Below are 15,973 nucleotides of genomic sequence, written 5' to 3' on the forward strand. Positions count from 1 at the left end.
ATGGCATTTCAAAATTCAAGCTAAGTGATTGAAGAAGAAATAGAAGAAGAAGGAGGAGGAGGAGAAACCTTGAAAGGTCTCAAGAATCTTTTTATGTTGGTGGTATATTTGTAAATTGCATTGTGACATAAAAGCCTATTTATTGATTAAATAATAACAACAATAACAACATACTATAAAATATCTAAAGTGGTGTACATAATGCTGCTGTGCTTATATTATGAGGATAACAACTTATTTCAGATAGGGCCAGCCTGTCCATGAGGTGAACTAAGGCAGCTGCCTTGGGCAGTAGAATCCCATGGAGGCACCCTGCCTGACCTTGCCACCATCCCCATTGGAGAAGTGAGGAGAAGCTGGTGCATGATCCAGGTAAGCAAGACTTTGGCAGAGAGGTGGTGGAAGGGGACAACACCTTCCCGTTTTACCTCAGGCGGTGAAATGGGATGGGCCATCCCTGATTTCAGAGGTTGCCAACCTAGTGCCCATGGGCACCTTGACACCCATGAAGGCTTCCAGTGGTTCTCCAGGATAGGTACTCCAGACTCTGAGCTTTCATTTAATACATAAAGAGTCCCTATCCCCCCCAGAAAGAAAGTTAGGTTTCTGGGGGGAAGCTCTGTTTTGTTATTATCCAACAATTGTAAGTGTGTGTGTGTGTGTGTGTGTGTGTGAGAGAGAGAGAGAGAGAGAGAGAGAGAGAGAGAGAGAGAGAGAGAGAGAGAGAGAGGTCTCCATAATTAGGACCAGCAGGACATGGATGACTTCCCATGTAAAACATAAAGTTCTCAGCAGTGGTTATCTATTTTTGTGTTACCCTATACTCTCCATGGCAGCCATTTTGGTTTATGCCACACCCGCTCCATGGCAGCCTTTATGTGACCCCTAACACTCTCTCAGTTTCTGCATCTGAAATGCATCCTCTAGTCCATAAAGATTGGTGACCCCAGCCTTATTTTGAAAGAAAGAAAGAAAGAAAGAAAGAAAGAAAGAAAGAAAGAAAGAAAGAAAGAAAGAAAGAAAGAAAGACACTGCTTTGAAATTTCATAGTGGTTTCCAAATTAAAAACACATACAGGAGTACCAATTGCATGATACAACAACAACAAGGCAGAAACTCAAATGATTTAGGGTATAAAGAGATGCAATAACGGCCAGTAAACAAAGCAAAGCATACAACACAGCAATGGTTGGTTTCCAAGAAGACTTTTTTTAAGCCAACTTTGAAAGGGTAGCAGGGAAGAGGCAGCACAATCTTTCTTGCAGGACCTTGTCAGACTATCTTAAGTGGCAAGATGACAAAAGCCTCATATGGGAGGAGGCATTCCCTGAGATTGTCATATATATTGGAAGCATGTTTTTTCACAGAAAAAGCTGGAACCATTCCAAGCCTATGAACCTATTCTTTTTATAGCTGCATATGCAGATTGTGAGATTTCCGCCATAAGATAATAGGAAGCTATTGGGTTTGAATTCTTGCTAGAACTTTAAATTTGGTTGGCCACTGTTAGAATGGGATGCTGGGCTAGGAAAGGGCAGAGTCAAGGGATAAGTTTAGAAAATTATGATCCTATACACATTAGCCTAGGAGTAAATCCCATTGAACTCAATGGGACTTGGTGAGCTCCATTGAAAATGGGACTTACTTATCAATGGACATGCAGAGGATTACACCATTAGGCAATCTGTGTATGACAGAGAACCTAAAACTCAGGAGGCAATTAACCATGGACCTGAAAATCCATTTTCAAGAAGTTTTTCTCAGAATCTTATCTTTTATATGACATGTAGTACCTATGATTATAAACCTTCTTCCCCCCTTCTATTCCCTCCATCTTGTGTAGCTTCCTCTAACAATTCTGAGTCCACTTAAATCAGGATCCCTGAAGCTTTCAAACAAGCCTTTCAATAACTCTTAGCTTTGCCCCAGCCTTCAAGCACATCTTTTGAAGAAGCAAATTGTGTGCATGACTTGCCAGATGCAAGATAAGAGCCTTTTGCTTGGTAGAGCAAGCAGTCCCTGTCAACAGCGACAATTTCAAGAAAAGAACAAGTCAGCAAATATGTATTGGGTTCTTACCACGATGTAGATCTGTGGCTTTCGTCTTTTTGCCAGGTCAATGATATTGACTCCATTGTAATAAAGGTTCTCAATGCAGCCATGGAAATTTTTCTTCAGAAAAGTTCCTGGTTTGCCTGGGACTGGGATTCCTCCAAAACTGAGCTTTGGGACAAGAACAAATTCAACACTCTTTTAAAAAAAACTCTCATAGCCATAACATGGAGAAAGAGAGAGGGAGGGAGGGAGAGAGAGAAAGTTCTTGCTTGTGGGTACACAGGGAAAAACAGACCATAGAAAACAGAATAAAGAAGTTGTTTTATTCCAATGTCCTTCATTGTCAAATACTAAATGACAAAAAGAGGACAAGATTTAGAAGGACGCTTTTATGGTATATTTATTTTGCAGCTTTTCTGTAAAGCAACTTTATGCTCAGAAAGAAGTTTGGCTAATCATCAGTATGCCTGATAGGGCAGGATGAATCTTAAAATGAAATTAAGAACCAGACTGGCAGTGACAAGCAATACTGGAGAATGTTTGGAGTGAAGTTCATTTAGAAGACATCTGAAGGCAGCCCTGTTTAGGGAAGTTTTTAATATGTGACATTTTAATGTATTTTTAATCTTTGTTGGAAGCTCCCAAGAGTGGCTGGGGAAACCCAGCCAGCTGCGCTGGGTACAAATAAATTATTATTATTATTATTATTATTATTATTATTATTATTATTATTATCATCATCATCATCATCCCACAAGAGAATTCTAAATTTGCTGGTCATTGCTGTACCCAAACCTTTGATGCAGTGTCTCCTTTCTCCACCCCTAACTGTTTAATAAGGTTTCAAAAACCCAATTAAACATTAGTCCTGATTCCCAAATTGACCCAGGGCTGGATCTGGGGCTAGATGGCACAGAGCCTCATCCAGTGGGTGTTTGTTTGCAGGGATAGGGAGGTCTTTGCACAGCTCTACTTCTGGGTAGAATTGAGAATTCCAGTTCTGCATGATGATGAAACCTCGAACCAAGTGGTCTTCATGCTGGTTTAATTAATTCAGAACATTTCCCCCCCACTGGCTTCCTCAGCTGTGGCTCTGCCCATTGCCGGCAACCCTGACAGAAAAAAGGGAAAGTGTATGGTTCAGTAGAAGATTATGTGCTTTACAAGCAGAAGGTCCCAGGTTCATTCTCTGCCATCTCCTGGTACAGCTAGGAGAGACTCCCCAGAGGAAACCTTCAGCAGCTGCTTCCAGTCAATGTAGACAATGTTGAACTAGAGAGATGGGCCGATTTGGTACCAGGCAGTTCCCTACAATGCTTTAGTGGGGGATGAAATTCCATCCAGCACAAGGTAAACACTGCTACCTGGACAGGCAAGCCACCTACTTGTTTGGTCTGAACTTAAATTTACTGACCCTCAAGCAGTAAATGACCAAGCTTTAAGCTGGTTCAGTAATTCCACTGCATCACCTGAATCAGATTTAAAAGGTAAACAGAGCTGAGTGACATATTGATGACACCTCACCACAAATCAGCTCACTGTCTTCATGTATTAAAGAGTGGGGGTGGGAAAGATGGGATCCTGTGGCACACCACAGCAGAGAAGCCAAAACAGAGCTAAGCAGTAGTCCCCCAGCATCAACTTTTGGAAGTTTTCATCCAGTGGAAATAGCTTTCCAAGATGAATACCATGGCTGATAGTAGCAGAAGCTGCTGAGAGGCTCGGGGGGTGATACAGCCTCACCCCAAACACCCACACCCACATATTTCTTTTGGCATAGGTCAGAGGTCCCGTCTTTTGTTCTTATGTTCAGTGCCCAAGTCTGAAACTCATTTGAAATGCATATGGTAAGGTCATATTTGAGGAAGAAGGCAACAAAACCTCGTTTCAAGTACCTCTGCGCTATGATAGTCATGTGTAATTTAAAGGCCCATATTAAATATAGTACTGGCAGAAGGAATTCTATTTAAAGACTAGCTCTTTAGCTGGGGCTCATTATTTCTTGCTTCAGACACTTTGCAACCTCTGCTCTTTCTTCCTGAGGGTTTTTTTTTTTAATTATTTTTAAAAAGTCTCTTGCTCAGGTATCCCTTTCTGTGGATTTTTTTAAAACAAAAAACCAAAAAACCAGGGCAATCAATATCAATTACACTGCACCTTATTGGAAAAAAACAGTTTCCTTAGTGATCAGTAATATTTTTAATTACCAGACTAATTGTTTTAGTTCCCTTAGCTAGGTCTTTAATCCCTTAAGTGTGCTAAGATAAGGTTTCATTAGTCTAGTAGTTGCTGGGGTGAAGCAATGGAGATATTAAAGCTAAGGAACAAACCTAGTTTCTTTTTCTGAACTGGTCTTTAGTTATAAATTGGCCTGATGCATATTGGGATCAAACTGATTTGTATTATGCTTGGAACTTAACTCAAAGAAATTCATGGGAGAAATTCTACGGACTGCAATAAGGATGGGTGCATTTCCATGTCACTTCCATATGTGTTCACTCTTGTCTGTTCCTTTCCCATTTCTGCATTAATATTTAAATATATAATACGATGGAAAATCATAATTTAAATAAGCATTTCTAAACATATTTCTCCCATAGAGTGTATGCAAAATATATTGTGATACATTCTTTGAATGAAGAACTGTGTTTGAAAATTTTTGAAGCATGAAAGTACATTGATAGCAGACCAAGTCAGTTCAAATTAGATTTTTCCAAGCACCCATGAAACAGAATAAATCAAAGTATATCACCATTGCAAAGTTGCACATGGTCAAGTTCCAACGAATCAGTGGAGCTTCACTATGACCCAGTTCACATGTAATACCAAATGATGGTTTTATGTTGCATGAGTGAGAGTCATGTATTCAAACCAAACTTGTCAAATGTTCTAACTCAAGGGCAAAAAAAAAAAAAAAAGTTAGCTAAAGGGGGTGAAGAGGCAGAGAAAGAGAGGGGTGAAGAGAGTGTGAGCTTGAGAGCTGTATAATCCTCCTAAAATGGTACACATTTCTGTTCCAAGGCAGGGATCCATCTTGGCACAGAATGATGCAATTCACACCTTTGCTGTGTTGCATTTGGTTGCTCATGTCTGCCAAGCCTCTTGAGATTCCTCTGTATCTGTAGGCTGCTTGCTTTCCTCTTTCTCTGCCCCTTTTCCTAGCAGTTTAGATAAGTCTGCTGCTCCTTCTGCTGTGCTTTTGCTAAGTAGGTTTTGTGAGGAGTCACGTTAAGCAAGCATGATGTTCCTTGGATGTTTCGATGCTGTAGCCAAATGCTGATGTTGCTTGATGTTGTGAAGGGAGAGCGGGGGGCGGACTTTCAATCCACACTTTTGGCTCCTTTCCTCTTTAAAGGATTTGTTCCCGGTTCACTTTTAATTCAAGAGCAGATGGCTTACCAGTGGCAAATTACAGGTGCTTGGCTGACCTTGGCTGTCATCCTGTGCACATTGTGAGTATGGCAACCCCCACACTCTAACACTGCAGCAAGGAAGGGAGCTGTTCCTATCTTCTAGCAGTAATTAATAACTGAACTGCATCATACCAGATGTGGTATTTAGGAGAATTTACCCCCCCCCCTTTCAATGTGGCTTGGAGACAGTGCAAGAGTTGCTATTCTTGTGTGTGATTAGCTTTCTTGGCACAAGCTTTCTGGATAGGAGAATAGAAAACTGTCTTATACTGAGTCAATCTATTGGTTCATCTAGCTCAGTAGCAGAAGAAGAAGAGTTTGGATTTGATATCCCGCTTTATCACTACCCGAAGGAGTCTCAAAGCGGCTAACATTCTCCTTTCCCTTCCTCCCCCACAACAAACACTCTGTGAGGTGAGTGTGGCTGAGAGACTTCAGAGAAGTGTGACTGGCCCAAGGTCACCCAGCAGCTGCATGTGGAGGAGCGGGGAAGCGAACCCAGTTCCCCAGATTACGAGTCTACCGCTCTTAATCACTACACCACACTGGCTCTCTGTTTGCATTGACTGTTTGCATTGACTGGCATCAGCTTTCTCTGGTTACAGGCAGTGGACACTCTAGGGCAGGCATCTCCAAACTCGACCCTCCAGATGTTTTGGGACTACAACTCCCATCATCCCTAGCTAACAGGACCAGTGGTCAGGGATGATGGGAATTGTAGTCCCAAAATATCTGGAGGGCCGAGTTTGGGGATGCCCACTCTAGGGTCTTCTGCATGGAAAGCAGCTGTTCTACCACAGAGCTACAGCCCATCCTCTAATTTCATGTGTGCACTCCTGCAGTAATGGAGTAAGTAAATCATTGTTTGATAAAATAGCATCCCTGCTATCACTAAAAAAGCCAGGTTGGATTGGAAAGCTCATCTCCCTGCATCATTTCTCTTAGGACAGCATATGCTACACAAAAAAAGTCTGACGCACCTCATAATCAATGTTCAAGTCATCCGAATCTCCCTTCGTTCGGAAATGCTGCATATACTTGTCCACCGTGAAGTTCACCTGCTTATTGAATCGCTCAATGAGGACCGAGTGCCAGTGTTGGTCATCCAGGAGGCTGCCCAAGGTGACGGACGTGTGACTGTTGCTGAAACGCAGCTTGGCATCTCCTGCAGGGGCAGCGAAAAGACACAAATTGCAACTGACCCATCGATTCTAAGTCCGGTACCATGCTTCTGAAATGATTAGCAGCTAATACGTTTTGACTGGTGCATGTACGCAGCCTTGACTTGGCCACCACCCCATGCAGAGAAGCAGCAGCAATACCGTTATCAAGAGCACAAGATAATATCACCAAGGCAACTATCGGTAAACAGACAATAAACATCTATAAAAATGGCAAAAGTAGTTTCTTTCCAAAATAGGTTTTATCTTAGACAATTGCAAATGCAGTAATAAAGAGTCCACTTGTGATATACCCCATCTTTGTTCTAAAATAGTGTTCAGGGCACCTTACAAAAATTCCACTCATGCCTACAATATATGCATACACACACACACACACACACACACACACAAGGAGAACCTAAAACTGTATTTTAAGAAGTAGCCGATAATCTACAGAACCATTACAGAAGGATTAAAATGATCATGTAGTGCAGAAATCATGGGTGACTAGACTGGTTGGGTCCCCATGACTTCCTGGAAAAGTGTGCCATTTTCTCTCACATGGTAGGACCCTACAAGCAGATTAGCACAGGAGAATAAGTCCTTTGGGTATTCCAGCCCCAAATCATGTACAATTTTATAGGCCAATCTAGAGCTTTTATTGTGGTGACAAACATACTGGCAGCCAGTAGAGATCTTGAAGAACCAGCAAAATATGATTACTGTGGTCAGTCCCCATCAATAAATTGACCATGTATATTGGCTCAGTTGTGCCAAGCCAATCAGCATTCTATTTTGTACTCCCTCACCATCACTGTTACATGCTTTACCTTGCTTCCACATTCCTGACACATAAGAGCAAAAAAGCAGAATGACCTGGTGCTGCCACAGGACTAAGGAATGGGAAACAAACCCTAATTCACACTTTTTGAACCAATATGTGTTGTGAAATATTCAACACGTTTTGCATCACAAACACACACACACAGCTGATAGAGAAATTACAAAACTTAGCATTGTATTCAATGTGGCTGTATGGTTGGGGTATGTATGTGCAGTCCCTGGGCACTTTTCTTCCAAATAAATATTGGTGGCTCTTGACTTCAAAATGTTTGTCCATTCCTTCAGTCCTAATGCATAGAACTTCAGCCTAAATGGCCTCCCTCTCTTTGTAAAATCAATGGGATATTCTGAACTCTCTCATGAAAAGCAGAGTGACTAATAGTGTCAAAGAACTCTGTTTAAAACTTCCTTTCAACAACGGATATTTTACAATTGTAATGCACTAATCTCCTTTAGGTATAGGAATAATAGGCATCATTTCCAATGAAAAAATAAGAAAGAAAGAGATTAGCTGAGGACAAAGCATGTTAATGGGTTTATGTAACAAGGGGAAAGCTCTCGAAAGTTGTCACAAACATAATTAATCAGAAAAGGGAAGATGAGAAAAGGCTTTAAAAAAAACTAATTCTCCTTTTAATGCTTTTAGCTCAGTCTCTTAAGATGAAAATAAAATCTACTTAAATATAGCACTTATCAACTGATCATAGAATCAGATGTCACCTCATTTTAACCTAGACTAGGGTTGCAATCCTACACATACTAGCTGTGAGTCAGTCACTCTGAATGGGATGTGTTAGATTGCATCTAAAGGTTCAAATCTTATATACACAACTGGAGTAAGCCACACTGAACATAGTGGGACTCACTTCTGATCTATACTATACACAAGTATAGATCAGGGTGGGCATAGGGTATGAACCATTGATGAACCATTAACCAATTTCTGGTAGACTACATACCATATTTACGCAAATTCAGTGCACCATTGAATCTAATGCACACCTCAATTTTCAAAACCTTGAAACCAAAAAAGTATTTTCTGGCACCATCAAATCTAATACGCACCCTAATTTTCAAGATATAATTTGGCCAAAAAAGGAATGCATTACATTTGAGTAAATACGGTAGTTGTTGAGTTTATTGCAAATAATGCTAGTTGAGGTGGCAAAACAATTAATGTTCTCAAACTAGAGACCATTTTCAGGATACTTAAATGGAGTTGGCCTGTTAAGTGTAAAATCCCCTCTTTAAAGATTTAATAAACTTTGGTAACTATTGGGATTCTATTTCTAAGTGCCCACTATGAACTTTATTGAATTTAAGAGTGTTCTACAGGCATCCCCAACCTTAGGCCCTCCAGATGTTTTGGCCTACAACTCCCATGATCCCTAGCTAACGGGACCAGTGCTCAGGGATGATGGGTATTGTAGTCCAAAACATCTGGAGGGCCTAAGGTTTGGGATGCCTGGTTTACCATCTTTGCAAATCTTCACACTAGGACAAGGATGAGGGTGAGGTGTACAACTATTTGCAGATAAATCTGACCTGGTTCTCTGTGATGGAATAGGTGCTAATTCGTACAGGGATTATCTTCTCTTAAATCAAAGCATTGTTGCAGTTTTGCTATTACTACTGTTGAAAATGCCTGTTTTTTATGTTTTTGCTTTGTCTGTTGTTTCTTTTGCTTAACATGAAATTTCACAGAAAACTATTAGACTCTTTCTTAAGCGAAACATCTGAACAATTTCATGAGAAATAATTGGAACTTTGTTTTTTTAAAAAAATATTTTTTATTAACCGGCCAATCAAATAAAATTAAATCACATCACATAAATTCCGAATTACAAAGCCGAATTTTAAATTTTGTTGGGGGGACCCATATTTCAAGATCTGAAGGGGGGTTCTGATCATCTTCTTGCTACTGCGTTAATGTCCAAATCAGTCCAAATCAGTCCAAACAGAGTTCATAATTCTATCCAGTCTTATCTTGCTGTTTCCACATCACATCTTGTTCATATATTTTCTCTTTTTTCTTTATGATCTCTTCTGATAGTATCCTTAAGCCGATAAACACCAATAATAATAATCCTGTGTGAATTTTTCCGTTCTTCCAATCCTCAAATCAAGATGGTTTCCATATATCATCGCCTTCATAGATAACGTCGCTCTTTCCATCATTAATTACAGAACTGTCACTCTTAAGTCACTCTGAGGAGTTTCACCCACAATATAAAAACAGCTCTATTTCTCTATTTCTCCTCCCAGACTCAAGACCTCCGACAGAACTTCCCAATATGGCGACGGCATTTTTAACTGCGTCATTCCAGAGCCCTTATACATTCCGCGCTCTTCTTAAAACATGCTTTGGTTCGAAAGTTTATCTCCACACAGCCTTAAATCCACAGCTTAAGTCCTTAAAACGACATTTCTGACTTGTTGGGAGAGGGGATTCTTGTTTAATCACATAAGGAAAGAAAGGAAAGTTTTTCCCCCCTCCCCCATCAGTCATCTGCCATACCGAGTCTTGGCGTATCTTCTCATAATCTATGCTTGTTCCTCCGACTCGTCTTGTTTTATCAGAGATCTCTTCTGTTAGCAGTCTTTACTCCCCCTCCTTCCTTGAAATATGTGCATTCCTTCATCCAAATTGTTTCTTTTGAAGTTCTTGCATCTAGTGGCGCGAATCAGGGATGGGTGTCCAGGAGTGCCGGAATCCCACAGTAGGGCTTTATGCCTAGTGCCCCCATCCCCACAAAATCGGGGGTGGTATAGGGCACAGCAGGCAAGGGCAGTCCCCCCCACCCTCCTGGGGGGGTAGGGAGGCTAATTACTCCCATCATAGCCTCCAAATTACCTCGTGTGTGTCGGAGAGATGTTATTGTCAGCCATCTTCTGATGCGCCCCCTAGTGGCCCCCGAAATAATTGGAACTTTGAGAAGAAATTTCTAGTGGTGGGATGATAGGTTACATGTGCCCATGCTGTTGGTGAAGCATTCACCACTAATTTATAAGTGGCAAAAAATTAATGTACATAAAAAAGGCACCAGAGCAGGCCTTCAGAGCTTGAGGCTACCATGCTAAACTGCAGAAGTAAAACTGCAAAAGGAAAAGCCTTGTTCCGCTGTCTACCTGCCAAATTGGAGAAGTAGGCACTGGGGGCTATCAAGCACTCAACAGGTCACAACACAAGGTTGGTGGGTTGGTGGGCTGCATTTGGCTTTATGAATCACTAGTTATGTAGGCATGCCTAAAATTCACCCATCTAAAAATACAGATTGAGAAATATTATTAGTTCCTGCCTTAACTTTAGCAAGCTTGTCAGTATGCAAGATGTGTGTCTTCCGGTAAGGAAACTTCTTATAAGAAAGCACTATTGTGCAGAAGAACTAATATGATGAAATTCATTTTGTTATTTTCAAATGTCTCTCTAACATATACTGCCTTGGTTCTTGCTATGTATTGTTACAATCTGTCTAGTGCTCTTTTGCCACCCACAATCTCCCTCCTACTTGCCTGATGCCCCTTATTCATTTTGTCATTTTAGAATTTGATCTGTTTCCTAAGGAGAGAGAGAGAGAGAGAGAGAGAAAGAGAGAGAGAGAGAGATTGCTATGCAATGTTGTTTTAAAATAATTTCCATCCATGTCTCTGATTAAGGGAATTTTAGGCCTGGGGGTCAAATGCATCCTTAATGGACCTTGGGAACTCTCCTCAGGCCACACTCCCTCTTCTCTGAGCCATATCCCTCACTAGCCCTGCTTTGCATCCTTAGCTTTTTGGGGTTTCTTTTGCCAGGCTGTCCTTGAGCTCTGATAACACTTCTCGCTTGCCTGGATGGAAGATAGATAGGGATGTGTCAGTGTGAAGAAACTAGTCTATTTCAAAGATGTTAAATTCACATTTGTTATTATGGCCAACTTTTGCCTCTGATCCCACCCACCAATGGTTTGTACACAAACACACACACACACACACAGAGAGAGAGAGAGAGAGAGAGAGAGAGAGAGAGAGAGAGAAGCAAATGAGGTCCTCAGCCTGAAAAATGTTCCTGCCCCTGGGATATAATATAACAGATCAGGGAAACCATTGCAGAAGACAAAATCCTCTATTTCTGAAGTAGGAGAATGTGGCTCAGGAAATATCACATGATACTGAATTATTATGATTTAACCACAAGAGACAGCTCTCTTAGCTGACAATAATGAACAGTTGCACTAGGTTTACATTTCAAAAGGAAGGAAGAAACAAGAACCAGAAATAGGAAAATAGGACGGGTTTATTATTGTTGTTATTGTTATTGTTTCTCCTTGGGGAACCTGATGCTGTCTTTATGCTTCACATGAACTCCTTTTCTATACACTCCAGACATTTACTCCAGGCTTTCTTATTTTCCTTGCTTGATTGCATACCGATAGCTGAATGCAGCACACACAGCTAACGCATCTCGCCCAAGGCAGGGGTTCAATTACAGGGAATCAAAGACCTGTTATCTGCGTGGACAGAGATGACCCAGCGCAGTGAAGAGCTGCAGCAGCTGTGAAATGAATCCTTGAAGTGGACAGATGGGCAGGAGCACAACCTCAGCCCTGAAATGATCATCTGAGAAAAGAATCATCTTCTAACCAAAAGGAGGGAGGGAAGGAAAAAGCTTTGGTAGGCAACACAATTGAATCCTTGCAAACTTGTCTGTTTTAAAGAGCAGGGAACAGAAGCAAGTTTACCAGCTGTTAGTGGCTTTAGTTCATTAACTATTTGCCTCTTAACAGATTAATCTGATAGCTAATTAATGAGAATAAATAAGAGTTGCCAAAACCTGACTCTAAGAATATATAACAAATAGAACTGGATGAATGCCAAGCACAAGGAATCACCAATTATGGCTATGTAACCACATCTGTAGCAGGAGGAATGCTCTATACAGGCAACTCCCAATTTACACAGGGGGTTATGTTCCAAGGCACTGTGCGTTTAAGTGAAATTGTGTATATCTGAAACATCTTTGAAAAAGCCTGCAAACACCCCGTTCCATCCACTTCCCCGTTCTGCCCCTTTTGGTGATGTTTTTGGGTCACATCGAGTTTGTCACGATGTGAGCATGCACAGTTGTGAACATATTGGACACACCAAAAATGGTTGCTTTTTGGTCTCCCTTGTCCTTCCCAGTAAGCAACAGTGCCCCTTCTGCTGCAAAGCTAGCATTGCATTTCTGCCACACCAGGAACGGGTGTGGCATATTCCATTTGATGTCCTTGGAAGTATGACATCATTTGGGAGAAATGCCTTCCTGTCATCTATTACCTAAATTCGGCAAAATGTCTGGGAATATCTGAATGTATGGCAGCCCAAGTCAGCAGTGTCGTTCTTGCTGATTTACCTTCAAAATAGCTCAGAAACATTTTTTTTTTTTGGGGGGGGGGTGATTTTGGCAAAAAAGCTCAACAAGTTTGAGCAAAACTAAAAAAAAAAAAAGACAACGCTACTATTACCTCCTTAAATCCTTGGCACCACCTAGTCCCGAGACATGATTCTCTATATATGTCTAGCACACTGAGGTGGTGGAGAAATTACATTGTTAATCAATTGACTGTGGCATGCATACTTTTTATTGAAATCTTTGGGATTTCTAAAGGCAAGGCTAGAATGAGGTTCCACTGCAAATTTTAGAGAGGGAAAACTGATCCTATTGAATAAATAATACTGCTATTGCCCCCAGAATGTCACATAAATCATTATTGCCTTTCTAAAATACTAGTTTCCCTGTGCCTCTGCTGTTTGCAGAACAATCTCAAAATGAATCAAATGATCAAAGCCTTAAAGAAATCATATTTCCTAACAAGCTGACAGGCTAACAAGCCAATTTTTATTGATTTTCTGTAATGAACACACGCTGAAGCAGACCATGTATAAAAGCAGCTAAGGAGATTTGCAATGATACAATCTAAGCAAATCAACCTGCATCAAAGAGAAAGCATACCACGTGTAGGTTAAGAAGCAGCGAATAGGGAAGGAATCAGCCAGGTACCTATGGAGAAGGCACAGCTAAGTGGAGTCAAATGAAATCTGTGTCTGCCTCCAGATTAATGTCATTCAGGCAGCAGGACTGAAAGAAAACACCTCTAAATAGGTAATCCAGCACATAGTTAAGCACATTTAAGGTTGCTGTCTTTGCGCAGCAGGATTCAATCTCATGGAACTGTTGAATAAACATGTTTTAGGACTGTGCTCCATGTCACACTGAATAAAAGAGATCTCGCAATCCTCAACTGTGTGCTGGATTTTCCCAGAAACTACTTGTCATGCACTTGTTATCTGTTCTTCCAAGGCTGAAGTCCTATGCACACTTATTTCGGAGAAAACCTAGCGAGGGGTAGAACTGCCTTAATTTGCTCATGTCTATTTCACACACAGCCCTCTGAAAACCTGTTAATTCCCCATTTGCAACTTAATGTGTGATTTAAACAAACACATACAGAATTTCATTTTAAAAACTGCTTACAATTCCATACAGTGGTCCTAGGGCTGCTTTTTATTTTGTATTTATCTTTCGGTTTGTGGTTTCCATGCTTACAGCAGCTAGAAAGCAGGTTGAAAATTGCTCCTAAAATGGTCTAGGAAGTAACGATACATCCTTGCATGCTTTGACTTAGTAGATGGCCGCAGCCATCTTTCCCCCCATAGGCATTATTTAGTAAATTTGTATCCAACTTTTGTATCCAAAGGCTCCCAGGAGCAGCAAACACAAACATGATAAAATGCAATTAAAAAGCCACACAAACTTATTTAAAATATTCAGAGACAATTAAAAGCATCTTAAAAATCACATACTCCTGACAGCTGAAAATGTCAAGGGACAGCACATATCTGTCATTTTATGCCTAGGTAAACATTAATGTTTTACCATCACCCAGAAGGCTCTATCATGGGTCAACTCCAAATGGACATTACACAGCAGCAGTGCCACCAACCGTCACAAGACCCAAGATGTTTAATATTGAAAAAAAGTAGTTTCTTAGGTTGGTGTGTCTAGAGCTATTTAGAGCTTTACACACAAGGACTAAGATACTGAGTTGGGTCAGGTCACTTCTGGCAGCCAGTGCAATACTTCCATACTTATCAATTAGAATGACATGCAGTTGCTTCTTGGACCACTGAACTGCACTAAAGTCACTGTGCTTTTTGGTTGCGCCTAGCAGCTGGGAAATTGTAAAGTTAACAGAAATAATAAAGAGCAGATCACATCATTCATATTCTGAAGGGGTATAAATTCTGGAGCATGCCAACCCACACATTGCTTCAGGAAGTATGGACTCGGCAGCTTAGTTCCAGATTGCATAGCATACCACCCTCAAATCCCGCCCCCATCCCTAAGTGAATAGGGATACTTATTTCAGAGTATTACGTTAACATACTGCTCATCTTACTGATTTCCATGGGATGCCAACTACACAATCAGGCAAAGAACTTCAGCCAAGGAATTTGATTCGAACATAGCACATAGATTGATGAGAACGTCTTGAAGATATCAGAAATAACTGATGGCCAGAACATTGCAGGTAATTTGCAAATGTTAGTTCTAGGTAGTTAACATGCATGTTATGTTCCTGGGCATAAACAGATGTCAAAATGCAGTAGGCTAACACCGCACACCCAAAAGCTCAATTAATAGCAGCTGTAGTATTATTTTATAGCATCTGCAGAGTGCAGATCACGTAGGGAGCCAATAGATGTATAACTTGTAAAGAACCGGCTCTGTGCTGAAGCTCAGGGGGCTGGGACAGTTAGCATGTTACCTGCCACGGTGCTTACGTATAGATATGCCATCTGTACAGCAAGAGTGCTTAGGACATACTCCTTCAAAACTCAGAACCATATTTTAACAAATTATTTAAACAACAACAACATAATATGTATGTCAATAGATTACTCTCCTTCTCCCAACTCTTTTTGACCAACCTGTCCTTAGCATTGGCAGATTTAAGGAAAGGATGATGAAGAAGATGATAAGAACAACCGCCATGCTGAAAAATATGCCAAAATGTTTGAACATACCCAGGTTGATGTGCAAAGAGAGCTTCCCTTTCTGCAGCTCCAGTGTAATATAATCTCCACGCTGCCCTTCTCCATGAAATAGGACCCCATCTCCCTGCATGCTCTTGAACTTCAGGGAAACAACATCTTTGAAGGTGCTCATCAGTTTTTGGTTGAACCTGTAAAGGAGGGAGCTCCTCCCATCAAAGTCGGCAATATCCGATTCTATAGGGGAAAGAAAGCAAATAAACATTAAGCAGGAAGGATCAATATTTATGTACAGGTGTCCAGAGCAAAGCCCTCCCCTGGCAGCTTACAAAAGGTAATTAAAAACTTTAAATCAATGTTTGAAATGCAAATGAAATGAACCAGTTGCAAAAAAAAAAAAGACTCACAGCATTTATAGTAGCAAAACGTAATTTGAAACGAAGTCATTTAAAAGAATTAGGCCATGTGTACTTATTTTGGGAG

At 40.8% G+C, this 15,973-nt stretch overlaps 1 protein-coding gene across 3 annotated transcripts in view; it reads right to left on the reverse strand.

Moving 5' to 3' along the window:
* Positions 1-15,973, reverse strand: part of CNTNAP5 (contactin associated protein family member 5) — a 326,754-nt gene that overhangs the window by 161,770 nt on the left and 149,011 nt on the right. For all 3 annotated transcript variants that reach the window (XR_014008811.1, XM_081196914.1, XM_081196913.1), the window contains 3 exons: positions 15,524-15,727; positions 6,449-6,633; positions 2,080-2,223 (listed from right to left, as the gene is read on the reverse strand). Coding sequence is in view for 2 of the 3 variants with exons in the window: in XM_081196914.1 (XP_081053040.1) it covers positions 2,080-2,223; positions 6,449-6,633; positions 15,524-15,727 (533 nt within the window). In the remaining variant the exon portion in view is untranslated. The remainder of the gene's footprint in view (positions 1-2,079; positions 2,224-6,448; positions 6,634-15,523; positions 15,728-15,973) is intronic.

The sequence above is a fragment of the Podarcis bocagei genome (assembly GCF_964188305.1).
Source record: "Podarcis bocagei genome assembly, chromosome: 1".
In the NCBI taxonomy this organism is placed as follows: domain Eukaryota; kingdom Metazoa; phylum Chordata; class Lepidosauria; order Squamata; family Lacertidae; genus Podarcis; species Podarcis bocagei.